Here is an 18,095-nt window from a genome sequence, read left to right as displayed (position 1 = left end):
CTAAATGATTTTCCTATTTCATGACGTAAAGTCATAGTTTTATTAAAGACACGGAGGCGAGTATTGCTTTCTCCTTCTTTACTGTCCACCAATAGCAGCAAAGAGAAAAAAATTAACATACAGGAAACCATAGCAACCAGTGTCCCTCCCCTATGGCCCCTATAATAGGCCGCTCCTCCTATGGCTCTTCCTCTTTCTTTGGGGACCTGGTGCCAACATCTCGAACCATCCAACGAAACTTTGAAACTTGACCGGAACGAAGAAATCCAGACTCAACGAGGCAGGAACCAGCAGTCGCCAACCTGGCCAACCACCGAAGAACATTAAACCGGAACACGGCATCCAATCCTGGAAAAGCTTCAACCTGAAAGATAGAACAGACCATGGGCCTAGGTGAAACCGGCATGTCAGAACAAGAGCGTCCGAAAACCATCTGCTCAAACAGAACCAAAAGGGTTCGAATGACCAACGGCAATAAAGTGCATTAAACAAACACAACAATGGCAATGAAATAACCAACAGGACAATAAATACAATGGTATTCAATAAATAACAGGACAAAAAACACAGCAAAAGAATAAACATAAGCGAGCCCTGAAATAAAACAACCCACCCAACAGACCCAAGGGAGGGAATCCAGGGGGGGCAATACTCGCCTCCGTGTCTTTAATAAAACTATGACTTTACGTCATGAAATAGGAAAATCATTTAGTTTTACAGCAAGACACGGAGGCTCATATTGCAAGTTCAAAGCCTGTCAATAATAGAAGCAAACAAATTAGCTGGAGGACGGAAATAGAACTCCCTGGACGTGGTAACATTAGACCAGTCGGCCAGACACATAACGTCCTCCAATCTGGCCCCCGAAACTGCCAGAGCGGTGGCAGAGGCCCCCCGCGCAGAATGGGCTGTGAAGACAGAAGTGTCAACACCCGCCAATGACATAATCCATTTAAGCCAACGAAGAGGCCAAGAAAGCCAAAACCAGGGAAACTTCCCAAGTAGTGGAAAAACGAGGCCGAGGGGGACGAGACAACCGAGCCCCCCTAAGAAGGCGAGACACCGAAGGATGTTGACCGGCAGCGACACCTGCGAAGCCCTCGTGGGTAGAAGAAATAGCGGACCTGAAAAGGTTAATGGTAAGATACGCCTTCCCCGCCTCAAAGAGAGAGGTGAGGAATTGCAGCAGGTCAGCTACAGGTGCCGAAACGGGATCTAAGTCCCTTTCCATGCACCAGTTAGCCCAAGTTCTCCAGGCTGCCCGGTAAGATTTTCTGGTGCCGGGAGCCCATGCGCTGTCCAATAGTTGTCGAGTCGCAGCCGAAATTCCCTCGAAAGATCCAGGTGTCCGGAGATCCGGCACGCCAGCAGCCGCAGGGATCCGTCGAGGAGAAGGGGATGGTGTAGACCCTGAGGGTTGCGTAGGAGATCCAACCGGCTCGGGAGAAGAACAGGGATCTCCACCAGGATCTTCAACAATGAAGGGAACCAGACCTGGGACTCCCAGAACGGGATCACCAGAACCAGGTCCGCCCGATGGCAGAGAACCTGCAGGAGTGTCCTCGGGATCATCGAGAATGGAGGAAACGCGTACAGGCAGGACACCGACCAGTCCTGGAGGAACGCATCCACCGCCATCGCCTCCGGGTCCGGATGCCAACTGAAGAACCGGGTGAGCTGTCTGTTGAGCCGAGAGGCGAAGAGATCAACGGACATCGGACCCCATAAATCCGAAATCGCCGCGAACACCTGCGGATCCAACTGCCAATCGCTGCCATCCGATAGGTAGCGAGAGTTCCAATCCGCCTGAATGTTGCTCAACCCCAGCAATTACTCCGCCTGCACCATGATGTCCCTGGACAGGCAAAATGACCAAAAATCTTTGGCCAAACGAGCCAAGGTGGCCGAGCGAGTACCCCCCAAACTGTTGACATACCGGTGTCTCCCAGTGGAGACCCCGTTGCAATGGGCACCCCAGCCCTGGAGGCTCGCGTCCGATTCGATTGTCAACTCCGGTAGGGATCCAAAGATCGCTCTCCCGTTCCACGCTTCTAGGTTGGCTATCCACCAACTCAACTCCTCCCGGGCTTCCGAATCCAGAACCACCGCGTCCGCAAAGGAGGCACCGGTCCGAAGATGGGCGCCCGGTAATGCAGTGGGGCTGGGAACACCGCCTGAATTGACGAGGCCAACAGGCCGATAATGCGGGCCAGGTGACGTAACGAGAGATGGGGAGCGAGGAGCGTACGTCTCAACTCCTTGCGGATCACCCGCAACTTTGCCGCCGGCAGGCTGAGGGACTCCGAGAGTGAATCCACCGTGAATCCCAAGAACTCCATCCTCTGGGCCGGAACAAGGCAGGACTTCTCCCAATTGAGGAGGAAACCGAGACCCGACAGTAGGTCCGACGTCCAGCGTAGATGAACCAGCAACCCCGCTCTGGACTCGTGCATCAGAAGGATGTCCTCCAGGTAGATGATGAGGCGCACACCCCGAGTCCTCAACCACGACACGACCGGACGCAGCAACTTGGTGAAACACCAGGGAGCTGAAGACAGCCCGAACGGCAGACAGGTGAACCTCCAGACCTCTCCTTCCCACCTGAAACTAAGCAGGTCCCTGGAACGAGCAGCTACCGGGACCGTCAGGTAGGCATTCTTCAGGTCCAGCTTCACCATCCAGTCCCCAGGGACTAACAAGTCCCGAAGGAGATGGATCCCTTCCATCTTGAAATGACGGTAACGTACTACCGCATTCAAAGCGCGAAGGTTGATTACCGGTCTCATCTGCCCATCTTTCTTCTGCACGAGAAAGATATTGCTGATCACACCCGCCAATGCCGGGGGCGCCGGCTCTATCGCTAGCTTTTGTCTGAGAGACTGTAATTCCGCGTCCACCAACGCACGATCCGTGCACGATAGGGGAACGAGCGGAGGGGAAGGAATCAGATAAGGGGACCCCGTGAGCTCTATGTGAAATCCCCTGACCGTGGCAAGCACCCACGGATCCGCGGTAATGAGGCTCCAAGCGTGGGAAAAAAGCAGGAGTCTGCCCCCTACACAAGGTACCATAGAATCCCCAATCGGGGGGGCACTTACCCAAGGGTCTGCGGTGGTTCGGGTTGCCCCGGAAGGAGCGAGAACGCCATTGATGTCCTCTCGTGGCGAAGAACGGAGAAGCGTTGCGTTGGTCCTGGAACTGAGGACGATGTTCGCTCCACGGGCCTGGAAATTTGCACGGCCGGACAGGCGGCCCCTACCACTGCCGGCCCGATGAGAGACCCGTCCCTAGAAGTACCTTCGCGCATAGAGGCCTGGGCCTTGTCCAGCGCAGTAAAAGTGCCCACGAACCGGCTCATGTCCTTGATGAAGGACTCGCCTACGAGGAGGCCCTGGGCATCCTTCCCTGCCTCAGTGAGCGCCAAATTGGCCAATTTGGGGTCAATCTTAAACAAGATCGCCTTGCGCCTCTCAATCGCCACGGCCGTGTTGGCGTTGCCAGCAAGGCATATGGCCCTCTGGGCCCAGCCCCTCAATTCCACCGGGTCAATAGGGGTACCCTCAATTCTAGCCGCCTCAGCCATCTCCAAGATCCTGGTCAATGGACCAAACATGTCCAAAATCTTGTCCTGGCAGCTGCGGAGCGCTGAATCCAGGCCCTTTTTAGGGTTCCAACCCGTTTTGGCCAAGAATTGCGACATCTTGGGGTCCACCAACGGGGTGTCACAAACTTTATTGGGGACCACCGGCCGGGGACATTCGGCCCTAAGCTTATTGCGCGACTCGCGGCTAAGCGAGTGACGCACCCAGTGCTCCAAATATGCCCCCACATGAGGGGAGGGGAGCCATTCCGCCGAACGAGGGTGATGTAACGACTCGGGGTCGAACATCGGTTCGCCCGAATCATCCAACACGACCTCAGAACGGGTAGCAGCGGAAGTCGACGCCACTTCCTTGGCAGAGGAGGCCGCCGCAGCGGAGGTCAAGGGGCCCTGAACTGGGGGGGTGAGATCCTCCTCCGGGCCGTAATCAAAATCAAAATCCGCTAACGCCTCCTCGTCTGAAGCTCTATCCGAGTCAGACAGGTCCGGTGATTGCGCTCTAGCGCATTTCCATGTCCGAGCCTGTTCTGCCTGGCGGGAAGAGGCCCTTTTCCGTGAACTAAGCACGGTCTCTGGGGTGGCAAGATGCGCACCAGTCAAAGTCCCCCGTAATACAGGGGGATCAATAGAGGTAGGCTGCGGTGCGGCATTGGGGTCTTGCAAGGGAGCACTAGCGGGATGTGCGGACAGAGCCTGGGCAATAGTCTGTGACAAAACTGACGACAAGTCCCTCAGGGGAAGAGGGGGGCGACTGGCAGTAGGAGGTGGGGTAGGAGATGACATGATCAAACAGATGCCTAAATGGGGCAGCGCTGGAACTAAAAGAATAAGCCAGGGACAAAGGCCGAAGGTCACCTGAGACGCAAAAGGCAGGAGAGCAGGAGCCGCCGACCGTGCAGGGAGACAGACGAGTGACCGGAAGCTGAAGGACCGCCCCCAGAAACCCGCGGCGATCACAGAGGGATTCCAAGATGGCCGACGATATCTCGCGGCCACCCCGATCGGAGAAGCGCCGGGAAATGGCGCCGCCGAGAATCGAAGAGGGAGGACCCGCCCCTAAACCCCTGGGCAGCGCGGACGCAAGCGCAGGTAAAAAATGAAGAGAGGGGCGGGAGAAAAAAGGCCAGCGAAACAAGGCCAGAGCCAAGGCAAGCCCAGTAAGAAAACGCAACAAGGGGGGGGAGCCCTGAGGGCGCCGACCGAATCTCCCCAAAGCGCAGGGATAAGCGCAGCAATACAAACCCCCCACCTGCACCGCAAGCGGTAGGGGGGCAAAAGCAAGGGTAGCGCTGTACAGCAAACAGGGTTAGTCACCCAGTGTATGCAGCGCAAAAAAAAAAAAGACACCTAACACAAAGCTAACAACAGCAGAGAATAAAAGGTGTACTTAGCTTGGCAGCAGCAAAGAAAGAGGAAGAGCCATAGGAGGAGCGGCCTATTATAGGGGACATAGGGGAGGGACACTGGTTGCTATGGTTTCCTGTATGTTAATTTTTTTCTCTTGGTGGACAGTAAAGAAGGAGAAAGCAATAGGAGCCTCCGTGTCTTGCTGTAAAACTCAGGATCAGTACAGAATAAGTAATGTATGTACACAGTGACTGCACCAGCAGAATAGTGAGTGCAGCTCTGGAGTATAATACAGGATGTAACTCAGGATCAGTACAGGATAAGTAATGTATATACACAGTGACTGCACCAGCAGAATAGTGAGTGCAGCTCTGGAGTATAATACAGGATGTAACTCAGGATCAGTACAGGATAAGTAATGTATGTACACAGTGACTGCACCAGCAGAATAGTGAGTGCAGCTCTGGAGTATAATACAGGATGTAACTCAGGATCAGTACAGGATAAGTAATGTATGTACACAGTGACTGCACCAGCAGAATAGTGAGTGCAGCTCTGGAGTATAATATAGGATGTAACTCAGGATCAGTACAGGATAAGTAATGTATGTACACAGTGACCGCACCAGCAGAATAGTGAGTGCAGCTCTGGAGTATAATACAGGATGTAACTCAGGATCAGTACAGGATAAGTAATGTATGTACACAGTGACCGCACCAGCAGAATAGTGAGTGCAGCTCTGGAGTATAATACAGGATGTAACTCAGGATCAGTACAGGATAAGTAATGTATGTACACAGTGACTGCACCAGCAGAATAGTGAGTGCAGCTCTAGAGTATAATACAGGATGTAACTCAGGATCAGTACAGGATAAGTAATGTATGTACACAGTGACTGCACCAGCAGAATAGTGAGTGCAGCTCTGGAGTATAATATAGGATGTAACTCAGGATCAGTACAGGATAAGTAATGTATGTACACAGTGACTGCACCAGCAGAATAGTGAGTGCAGCTCTGGAGTATAATACAGGATGTAACTCAGGATCAGTACAGGATAAGTAATGTATATACACAGTGACTCCACCAGCAGAATAGTGAGTGCAGCTCTGTAGTATAATACAGGATGTAACTCGGGATCAGTACAGGATGAGTAATGTATGTACACAGTGACTGCACCAGCAGAATAGTGAGTGCAGCTCTGGAATATAATACAGGATGTAACTCAGGATCAGTACAGGATAAGTAATGTATGTACACAGTGACTCCACCAGCAGAATAGTGAGTGCAGCTCTGGAGTATAATACAGGATGTAACTCAGGATCAGTACAGGATGAGTAATGTATGTACACAGTGACTGCACCAGCAGAATAGTGAGTGCAGCTCTGGAGTATAATACAGGATGTAACTCAGGATCAGTACAGGATGAGTAATGTATGTACACAGTGACTGCACCAGCAGAATAGTGAGTGCAGCTCTGGAATATAATACAGGATGTAACTCAGGATCAGTACAGGATAAGTAATGTATGTACACAGTGACTGCACCAGCAGAATAGTGAGTGCAGCTCTGGGGTATAATACAGGATGTAACTCAGGATCAGTACAGGATAAGTAATGTATGTACACCGTGACTGCACCAGCAGAATAGTGAGTGCAGCTCTGGAGTATAATACAGGATGTAACTCAGGATTAGTATAGGATAAGTAATGTATGTACACCGTGACTCCACCAGCAGAATAGTGAGTGCAGCTCTGGAGTATAATACAGGATGTGACTCAGGATCAGTACAGGATAAGTAATGTAATGTATGTACACAGTGACTGCACCAGCAGAATAGTGAGTGCAGCTCTGGAGTATAATACAGGATCAGTACAGGATAAGTAATGTATGTACACAGTGACTGCACCAGCAGAATAGTGAGTGCAGCTCTGCAGTATAATACAGGATGTAACTCAGGATCAGTACAGGATAAATACTGTATGTAGACAGTGACTGCACCAGCAGAATAGTGAGTGCAGCTCTGGAGTATAATACAGGATGTAACTCAGGATCAGTACAGGATAAATACTGTATGTAGACAGTGACTGCACCAGCAGAATAGTGAGTGCAGCTCTGGAGTATAATACAGGATGTAACTCAGGATCAGTACAGGATAAATACTGTATGTAGACAGTGACTGCACCAGCAGAATAGTGAGTGCAGCTCTGGAGTACTGCATATGCATTTAATTCCTGCTCCTTAAAGAATCACTGTACTTTCAAAAAAATGTATTTCATTTAATAGAGAATTTTGTAATTAACACATTTCTAAGGCTAATTTCTCACTAGCGGCAGGGGTGTCCGTCAGGCTGTTCCGGCGGGTGTACAGGCTGTAGGATCCATCCTGCCGCTTGTTCACGTGTGTCCCCGGCCTACTGCTCTGTTACTATTGACTATAATGGGGGCGAAGGCGGAGTTCCGGCGGCAGCACGGCATCGCACGGCGAGAGGCAGCCGGACTAAAAGTACTACATGCAGTACTTTTAGTCCGGCTGCCTCTCGCTGTGCACTACCGTAACTCCGCCCCGCCCCCATTATAGTCAATGGGAATGGAGCTGTCGTCCGGGGACTCACGTGAACTAGCGGCAGGATGGATTCTACAGCCTGTACACCCGCCGGAACAGCCTGACGGACACCCCTGCCGCTAATGTGAAAGTACCCTTAAAGGGATTCTGTCACCAGGTTTCACCCCTGTCAGCTAAACATATGCTGATGTTCAGGGCCTCATCAGGATTCCTAATGTGGGCTTCTAAATGTGATCCGTAGCCTTATTTAGCTAAAAACTGGTTTTACTAACCTGTCACTCAAAGAAATAAGGTGCCCAAGGGGATGTCAAGGGATGCAAGGTGCCGGCCGCACCCACTGCCGTTCGTGCCCAGCGCCGCCTTTCCAGACTTCTGCACCGCCTCCTAATCCTCTGTGCCACCTCTCGCTCTCTCTCCCTCCCCCTGCTGTAAGATCTCGCACGTGCACACAGGGCTCTGAGAGGCTGGCGCCAGAGTGCAGGTCATACCTGGGTTGAGCGAAGTGCCGGTGCATGCGCACTTCGCTTTAAGAAGCCAAATCAAGAAGTCTGCACGGGCGCATCAGGCAGAGATCTTACATCAGGAGGGGGGAGGGAGGGAGAGCGAGAGGCGGCACAGAGGATTAGGAGGCGGTGCAGAAGTCTGGAAAGGCGGTGCTGGGCACGAACGGCAGTGGGTGCGGCTGGCACCTTGCATCCCTTGACATCCCCTTGGACACCTTATTTCTTTGAGTGACAGGTTAGTAAAACCAGTTTTTTTTAGCAAAATAAGGCTACGGATCACATTTAGAAGCCCACATTAGGAATCGTGATGAGGCCCTGAACATCAGCATATGTTTAGCTGACAGGGGTGAAACCTGGTGACAGAATCCCTTTAACAACTGCGGCCCTCCAGCTGTTGCAAAACTACAACTCCCAGCATGCCCCTATAGCTGTAAGCTACCCAGGCATGCTGGGAGTTGTAGTTTTGCACCAGCTGGAGGGCCGCAGTTTGGACATGCCTGATCTATAGTAATGCTGCCATTATTACCTGCGCCGGAGTTATGGCCATGTTTACCTCCTGGGACCTTCACATGCGTCTGCCCTGACTTTGGGGACCCACATTATGATTGTCCCAGTTTTGTATCATCTGTGCCAATCTCCGTTTGACGTAATGTACCCTTTTTCCCCCCTGATGAACCTAAGTGGGAGAAACGCATTGGGACAGTAGGGCTTACTAGGGTCAGCCAGTTTAGGCACGAGGATGGGGAGACTCTGCCTTTAGGGGCCGTCCCCAGGGCTGAGGAATCAGCAGGGTTACACTAGGGCAAAGGCTCCTCTCACATGAATCTCTGCCCGTCCCTGTCACTGGCGGTCCCTTTCTTAGTATCAAGATTGCCTTTTGTTCATTTACCCTGTGAAGAATTGTATAGGTGGCCTATTGAATACAGGTATCAGACACGGGCACTGCTGTAAATACAGGTATAAGACACGGGCACTGCTGTGAATACTGGTATCCGACACGGGCACTGCTGTAAATACAGGTATAAGACACGGGCACTGCTGTGAATAAAGGTATAAGACACTGACACTGCTGTGAATGCAGGTATAAGACACGGGCACTGCTGTGAATACAGGTATAAGACGCGGGCACTGCTGTGAATGCAGGTATAAGACACGGGCACTGCTGTGAATACAGGTATCAGACACGGGCACTGCTGTGAATACAGGTATAAGACGCGGGCACTGCTGTGAATGCAGGTATAAGACACTGGCACTGCTGTGAATGCAGGTATAAGACACGGGCACTGCTGTGAATACAGGTATCAGACACGAGCACTGCTGTGAATACTGGTATAAGACACGGGCACTGCTGTGAATACTGGTATAAGACACGGGCACTGCTGTGAATACTGGTATAAGACACGGGCACTGCTGGGAATACAGGTCTAAGACACTGGCACTGCTGTAAATACAGGTATAAGACACGGGCACTGCTGTGAATACTGGTATAAGACACTGGCACTGCTGTGAATACTGGTATAAGACACTGGCACTGCTGTGAATACTGGTATAAGACACGGGCACTGCTGTGAATACTGGTATAAGACACTGGCACTGCTGTGAATACTGGTATAAGACACTGGCACTGCTGTGAATACTGGTATAAGACACGGGCACTGCTGTGAATACAGGTATCAGACACGGGCACTGCTGTGAATACAGGTATAAGACACGGGCACTGCTGTGAATACAGGTATAAGACACGGGCACTGCTGTGAATACTGGTTTAAGACACTGGCACTGCTGTGAATACAGGTATAAGACACGGGCACTGCTGTGAATACAGGTATCAGACACGGGCACTGCTGTGAATACAGGTATAAGACGCGGGCACTGCTGTGAATGCAGGTATAAGACACGGGCACTGCTGTGAATACAGGTATCAGACACGAGCACTGCTTTGAATACTGGTATAAGACAAGGGCACTGCTGTGAATACTGGTATAAGACATGGGCACTGCTGTGAATACTGGTATAAGACACGGGCACTGCTGGGAATACAGGTCTAAGACACGGGCACTGCTGTGAATACAGGTATAAGACACTGACACTGCTGTGAATGCAGGTATAAGACACGGGCACTGCTGTAAATACAGGTATCAGACACGGGCACTGCTGTGAATACAGGTATAAGACGCGGGCACTGCTGTGAATGCAGGTATAAGACACTGGCACTGCTGTGAATGCAGGTATAAGACACGGGCACTGCTGTGAATACAGGTATCAGACACGAGCACTGCTGTGAATACTGGTATAAGACACGGGCACTGCTGTGAATACTGGTATAAGACACGGGCACTGCTGTGAATACAGGTCTAAGACACGGGCACTGCTGTGAATACAGGTATAAGACACGGGCACTGCTGTGAATACTGGTATAAGACACTGGCACTGCTGTGAATACTGGTATAAGACACTGGCACTGCTGTGAATACTGGTATAAGACACTGGCACTGCTGTGAATACTGGTATAAGACACGGGCACTGCTGTGAATACTGGTATAAGACACTGGCACTGCTGTGAATACTGGTATAAGACACTGGCACTGCTGTGAATACTGGTATAAGACACGGGCACTGCTGTGAATACTGGTATAAGACACGGGCACTGCTGTGAATACAGGTATAAGACACGGGCACTGCTGTGAATACTGGTTTAAGACACTGGCACTGCTGTGAATACTGGTATAAGACACGGGCACTGCTGTGAATACTGGTATAAGACACGGGCACTGCTGTGAATACAGGTATCAGACACGGGCACTGCTGTAAATACTGGTATCAGACACTGACACTGCTGTGAATACAGGTATCAGACACGGGCACTGCTGTGAATACAGGTATAAGACACGGGCACTGCTGTGAATACTGGTTTAAGACACTGGCACTGCTGTGAATACTGGTATAAGACACGGGCACTGCTGTGAATACTGGTCTAAGACATGGGCACTGCTGTGAATACTGGTATAAGACATGGGCACTGCTGTGAATACAGGTATAAGACACAGGCACTGCTGTGAATACTGGTATAAGACACGGGCACTGCTGTGAATACTGGTCTAAGACATGGGCACTGCTGTGAATACTGGTATAAGACACGGGCACTGCTCTAAATACTGGTATAAGACACGGGCACTGCTATGAATACAGGTATAAGACACAGGCACTGCTGTGAATACAGGTATAAGACACTGGCACTGCTGTGAATATAGGTATAAGACGCGGGCACTGCTGTGAATACAGGTATAAGACACGGGCACTGCTATGGATAATGAGGTGGAAGCATGATTGTGACTGCTGCAGTTTTATATAATATTAAAAGTCTACACACCCCTGTTAAAATGTCAGGTTTCTGTGCTGTAAAAAATGAGAGAAAGATAAATCATTTCAGAACTTTTTCCACCTTTAATGTGACCAATAAACTGTACAACTCCATTGAAAAACAAACTGAAATCTTTTAGGTGGTGGGAAGAAAACATATAAAAATAAAAAATTGTGGTAGCATAAGTGTGCACACCCTCTTATAACTGGGGATGTAGCTGTGTTCAGAATGAAGCAATCACATTCACAATCCTGTTAGATAGGAGTCAGCATACACCGGCCATCATGTAAAGTGCCTCTGATTAACCCCAAATACAGTTCTGCTGCTCTAGTTGGTCTTTCCTGAAGTTTTCTTAGTCGCATCCCACAGCAGAAGCCACGGTCCACAGAGAGCTTCCAAAGCATCAGAGGGATCTCATTGTTAGAAGGTATCAGTCAGGAGAAGGGTACAAAAGAATTTCCAAGGCATTAGATCTACCATGAAACACAGTGAACTGGACGTCCCACCAAAACTGATGAAAAGACGAGAAGAAAACTGGTCTGAGAGGCGACCAAGAGGCCTACAGCAACATTAAAGGAGCTGCAGGAATATCTGGCAAGTCCTGGCTGTGTGGTTCATGTGACAACAATCTCCCGTATTCTTCATATAGAGTGGCAAGACGAAAGCCTTTTCTTACACAGAAAAACATCCAAGCCAGGCGACATTCAGCAAAAACACATCTGAAGTCTCCCAAAAGCATGTGGGAAGAGGTGTTATGGTCTGATGAAACCAAGGTTGAACTTTTTGGCCATAATTCCAAAAGATATGTTTCGCCCAAAAACCACACTGCACATCACCAAAAGAACCCCAACCATCCCCACAGTGAAGCCTGGTGGGGGGCGCATCATGCCAAGGGGCTGTTCTTCTTAAGCTGGAACTGGGGCCTTAGTTAAGCTAGAGGGAATTATATACAGTTCCAAATACCAGTCAATATTGGCACAAAACCTTCAGGCTTCTGCTAGAAAGCTGAACATGAAGAGGAACTTCATCTTTCACCATGACAACGACCCAAAGCAGACATCCAAATCAACAGAGGAATGGCTTCACCAGAAGAAGATTAAAGTTTTGGAATGGCCCAGCCAGAGCCCAGACCTGAATCTGATTGACAATCTGTGGGGTGATCTGAAGAGGGCTGTGCCCAGGAGATGCCCTCGCAATCGGACAGATTTGGAGGGTTTTTGCAAAGTAGAGTGGGCAAATCTTGCCAAGTCAAACTGTGCCATGCTGATGGACCCATACCCAAAAAGACTAAGTGCAGTAATAAAATCAAAAGGTGCTTCAACAAAGTATTAGTTTAAGGGTGTGCACACTTATGCAACCATATTATTTTATTGTTATATTTTTTCTTCCCTCCACCTAAAAGATTTCAGTTTGTTTTTCAATTGAGTTGTACAGTTTATAGGTCACATTAAAGGGGGAAAAAGTTCTGAAATGATTTATCTTTGTCTCATTTTTTTACAGCACAGAAACCTTACATTTTAACAGGGGCGTGTAGACTTTTTATATCAACTGTATATAAATGCATTGTGTATCCTGAAATTGGGATCCAGGTCCTAATCTACCAGCTTGATTCCTACTGACCAGCTCTCACTTGGGGCCCCCGGCCCCCACTACCTCACAGGGTCATGCCATGACACATTCTAATACTTTTGCTTTTTATTTTTTTGTCTTTTTGCAGCACAGGGGCTGTCATGCTTCACGTGTAATACTCCAATTGAGAGCAGCGAGTGCAAAGAACAGACGAACTGCTCGGCCTTGTCCTCCAAATTTGCAGTTTGCAAGACCACAGTGATGTCACCAGAAGTGGGTAAGATTCTAGTTCTGGACCTCTGTAGAAGGAAGGGTGAACTGGACTATGACAAGTCTTTAAAGTCGAAGCTTGGAGTAAGGGGCATTTTACCAACTGGGGTTCCTGCATACCGGCTCCATGGGGTCCACCTGTAGGGTAGGGAGAAGATGGTGGCTGCTGGGACTAATGGGGGCACAGATGCTTAGGAGACTGTGTTGTGCAGACAACTGAGGCCATTCACACTGGCGTTTTGGCTTTCCGTTTGTGAGATCCGTTCAGAGCTCTCACTCTCGGTCCAAAGCGGATCAGTTTTGCCCTAATGCATTTTGAATGGAAAAGGATCCGCTCAGAATGCATCAGTTTGCCTCCGATCAGTCACCATTCCGCTCTGGAGGCCGCCTGCACCGTTTTTTTTGTCCGCCTGACGAAGCGGAGCCAAACGGTTCCGTCCCCATTGACTTGAATTGTGTGCCAGGACGGATCCGTTTGGCTCCACTTCGTCAGGCGGACAGCAAAACGCTGCAGGCAATGTTTTGGTGTCCGCCTCCAGAGCTGGCACAATAGAAAACGGATCCGTCCACCATTGACTTTCAATGAAGTTCAAGACGGATCAGTCATGGCTATAGAAGTCATAATACAACCGGATACGTTCATGACGGATGCATGCGGTTGTATTATGGTAACGGAAGCGTTTTTGCAGATCCATGACGGATCCGCAAAAAACGCGAGTGTAAAAGTGGCCTAAGGCCATTCACAAGGAGGGGCTCCATTTTATGTTTCCACATATAATGCATTAGGAAAGTCTTCACACCCTGTCACTATCCTCACTTTTTTTTTTTATCTTGCCCTTTGTGCTATACGTTTTCCGCAATGTTCCCCTCAGTCCCCCATAATGAGAAAGTGAGAACAGAAGGTGAGAAATCTTTACTAATTTACTGAAAAGGAAAAATTTTAATCAGGCATTGACATAAATATTCAGCCCCTTTACTGAGGACATAAGTATTCAGACCCTTTACTCAGGAAATACAGTACAGACCAAAAGTTTGGACACACCTTCTCTTTCAAAGAGTTTTCTATATTTTCATGACTATGAAAATTGTAGATTCACACTGAAGGCATCAAAACTATGAATTAACACATGTGGAATTATATACATAACAAAAAAGTGTGAAACAACTGAAAATATGTCATATTCTAGGTTCTTCAAAGTAGCCACCTTTTGCTTTGATTACTGCTTTGCACACTCTTGGCATTCTCTTGATGAGCTTCAAGAGGTAGTCACCTGAAATGGTCTTCACTTCACAGGTGTGCCCTGTCAGGTTTAATAAGTAGGATTTCTTGCCTTATAAATGGGGTTGGGCCCATCAGTTGCGTTGTGGAGAAGTCAGGTGGATACACAGCTGCTAGTACTACTGAATAGACTGTTAGAATTTGTATTATGGCAAGAAAACGAGTAAATAAAAACGAGTGGCCATCATTACTTTAAGAAATGAAGGTCAGTCAGTCCGAAAAATTGGGAAAACTTTGAAAGTGTCCCCAAGTGCAGTCACAAAAACCATCAAGCGCTACAAAGAAACTGGCTCACATGCAGACCGCCCCAGGAAAGGAAGACCAAGAGTCACCTCTGCTGCGGAGGATAAGTTCATCTGAGTCACCAGCCTCAGAAATCGCAGGTTCACAGCAGCTCAGATTAGAGACCAGGTCAATGCCACCCAGAGTTCTAGCAGCAGACACATCTCTAGAACAACTGTTAAGAGGAGACTGTGTGAATCAGGCCTTCATGGTAGAATATCTGCTAGGAAACCACTGCTAAGGACAGGCAACAAGCAGAAGAGACTTGTTTGGGCTAAAGAACACAAGGAATGGACATTAGACCAGTGGAAATCTGTGCTTTGGTCTGATGAGTCCAAATTTGAGATCTTTGGGTCCAACCACCGTGTCTTTGTGCGACGCAGAAAAGGTGAACGGATGGACTCTACATGCCTGGTTCCCACCGTGAAGCATGGAGGAGGAGGTGTGATGGTGTGGGGGGGCTTTGCTGGGGACACTGTTGGGGATTTATTCAAAATTTAAGGCATACTGAACCAGCATGGCTACCACAGCATCTTGCAGCGGCATGCTATTCCATCCGGTTTGCGTTTAGTTGGGCCATAATTTATTTTTCAACAGGACAATGACCCCAAACACACCTCCAGGCTGTGTAAGGGCTATTTGACCATGAAGGAGAGTGATGGGGTGCTGCACCAGATGACCTGGCCTCCACAGTCACCAGACCTGAACCCAATTGAGATGGTTTGGGGTGAGCTGGACCGCAGAGTGAAGGCAAAAGGGCCAACAAGTGCTAAGCATCTCTGGGAACTCCTTCAAGACTGTTGGAAGACCATTTCAGGTGACTACCTCTTGAAGCTCATCAAGAGAATGCCAAGAGTGTGCAAAGCAGTAATCAAAGCAAAAGGTGGCTACTTTGAAGAACCTAGAATATGACATATTTTCAGTTGTTTCACACTTTTTTGTTATGTATATAATTCCACATGTGTTAATTCATAGTTTTGATGCCTTCAGTGTGAATCTACAATTTTCATAGTCATGAAAATAAAGAAAACTCTTTGAATGAGAAGGTGTGTCCAAACTTTTGGTCTGTACTGTAAGTATTCAGCTCCTTCATCCAGAACATAAGTATTCAGCTCCTTTATCCAGGACATAAGTATTCAGCTCCTTTACTCAGGACATAAGTATTCAGCCCCTTTACTCTGGACATAAGTATTCAGACCCTTTACTCAGGACTTAGTTAAAGCCCCATTGGGAGTGATTGTTGGGGATGATGCCACAAGGTTTACACCTGGATTTGGGAATTTTCTGCCATTCTACTCAGCAGATCCACTCCAGCTGTGTCAGCTTGGATAGGGTTCAGTGGACAGCCATTTTCATATTTTACTAGGTTCAGGGCTCTAGCTGGGGCCACCCAAAGTTATTCCCAAAAGTTGTCCCTAAGCTACTCCTGTGTTGTGCTGGCTGTGTGCTTAGGGTCATTGTCATTGTCAGTCTTAGGTCCATAGCTCTGGATTAGGTTTTCATTAAGATTATCTCTGTACTTTGCTCCATTCAGCTTTCCCTCCACCTTGACCAGTCTACCTGTCCCTCACAGCATGACGCTGCCACCTCCATGCTTCATAGTAAGGATGGAATTGGACAGGTGAAAAGCAGGGCCTGCTTTGCTCCAGTCATGACTTAGAAACAAGGCCAAAAAGTTCAATCTTGGTTTAATCCTGTTTCTCACAGTCTGAGAGTCCTTTAGGTACTTTCTTTGTAAACTCCATATGGCTTTCTTGTGTATTTTATTGGAGGAGAGGCTTATTTCTGGCCACTCTGCCATAAAGCACAGATTGGTGGAGGCTGCAATGATGGTAGACCTTCTGGAAGTTTCTCCCATCTGCACACATGATCTTAGGAGCTCAGCCAAAGTGACCATTGGGTTCTTAGTCACCTCTCTTACCAAGGCCCTTTTCCCCTGATTAGTTTGGTCTGGCGGCCAGCTCTAGGAAGAGTCCGGGTTGTTTCAAACATATTTTACTGTATTTGAGAATTATGGAGGCTACTGTGCTCTTGGCAACTTTCAAGACATTTGTTGTCCCCTTCTCCAGATCTGTGTCCCCACACAATCCTGTCTCTGAGCTCTACATGCAGATCTTTCCTGTTCATGGCTTGGTTTTTGCTCTGACATGCATTGCCAGCTGTTAGATCATATATAGACAAGCCTGTGTCTTTCCAAATCATGTCCTCAATTTACCACAGGTGACTCCAATCAAGGTATAAAACATCTCAAAAATGATCCACAGAAATGGGAGGCCCCAGAGCTAAATTCCCAGTGTCATAGCAAAGGGTCTGAATACTTATGGCCAAGTGAAATTTTAGCTTTTCCTTTTTAATAAATTAGCAAAATTTCTAAAATTCTGTTTTTCCTTTCTCCATCATGGGGGATTAAGTGCAGATTGATGGGAAAACTTGATTTTTTTTTATTTTAGCACAAGGAGCAACATAAAATGTGAAAAAAGATAAAGGGTCTGAAGACTTTCTGTATGTACTGTATGGTCCGCTCCCATGAACACGGCCACCATCATTCAGTACTGACCCGTGTGACGTAACGCTATCTAATACCTCACAGGTTTCCCGTTCACTGGAAAAGAAATAGTGTTTAGACAATGCGCGGAGCAGTGCGTCCCCACCGGTCTGAACTGGCTAGGAGTGACCCGAAAAATTTTATGCTGCAATGCAGACCTCTGCAACATCAATGGAATTAAAACCGAGTCAACCAACAACGACAACTGCGAGAATAACACCGGAACAGCGACCATATTCAACCTTGTAACCATGATTGTACTTGTATTTTCTGCCATAACTTATTCAATACAATAAATACCCAAAACTGACTCCGTGCAATGTATTAAATAGATGTTATCTTACTGCGTAGAAGTAAAGGGGAACCCCGGCTTTATCATCATTAAAAGCCACCGAGTATCAGTCTAACATTTAATATCTCCATTCTTGCCTACATGGTGTATGTAGTATAACAGCAATTGTAGTCTTACACCTGCAGGAAAGTATTATAGTAGTTATATTCCTGTACATAGGAGCAGTATTATAGCAGTTATATACTTTTAAATAGAAGGCAGTATTATAGTAGTTATATTCTTGTACATAGGAGCAGTATTATAGTAGTTACATTCTTGTACATAGGAGCAGTATTATAGTAGTTATATTCTTGTACATAGGAGCAGTATTAAAATAGTTATATTCTTGTACATAGGAGCAGTATTATAGTAGTTATATTCTTGTACATAGGAGCAGTATTATAGTAGTTATATTCTTGTACATAGAGGGCAGTATTATAGTATT

General features: G+C 48.0%; 1 protein-coding gene across 1 annotated transcript in view; it reads left to right on the top strand.

Moving 5' to 3' along the window:
- The window catches only part of LOC122939289 (ly6/PLAUR domain-containing protein 2-like), a 37,955-nt gene extending 20,340 nt beyond the window's left edge, over positions 1–17,615 (top strand). The window contains exons 2-3 of the mRNA XM_044295362.1: positions 13,092–13,220; positions 17,365–17,615. Coding sequence (XP_044151297.1) covers positions 13,092–13,220; positions 17,365–17,615 — 380 coding nt within the window. The remainder of the gene's footprint in view (positions 1–13,091; positions 13,221–17,364) is intronic.
- Positions 17,616–18,095: the final 480 nt, after the last annotated feature.

The sequence above is a fragment of the Bufo gargarizans genome, chromosome 5 (assembly GCF_014858855.1).
Source record: "Bufo gargarizans isolate SCDJY-AF-19 chromosome 5, ASM1485885v1, whole genome shotgun sequence".
NCBI classification, from domain to species: Eukaryota; Metazoa; Chordata; class Amphibia; order Anura; family Bufonidae; genus Bufo; species Bufo gargarizans.
This window is presented reverse-complemented; position numbering and strand designations above follow the sequence as displayed.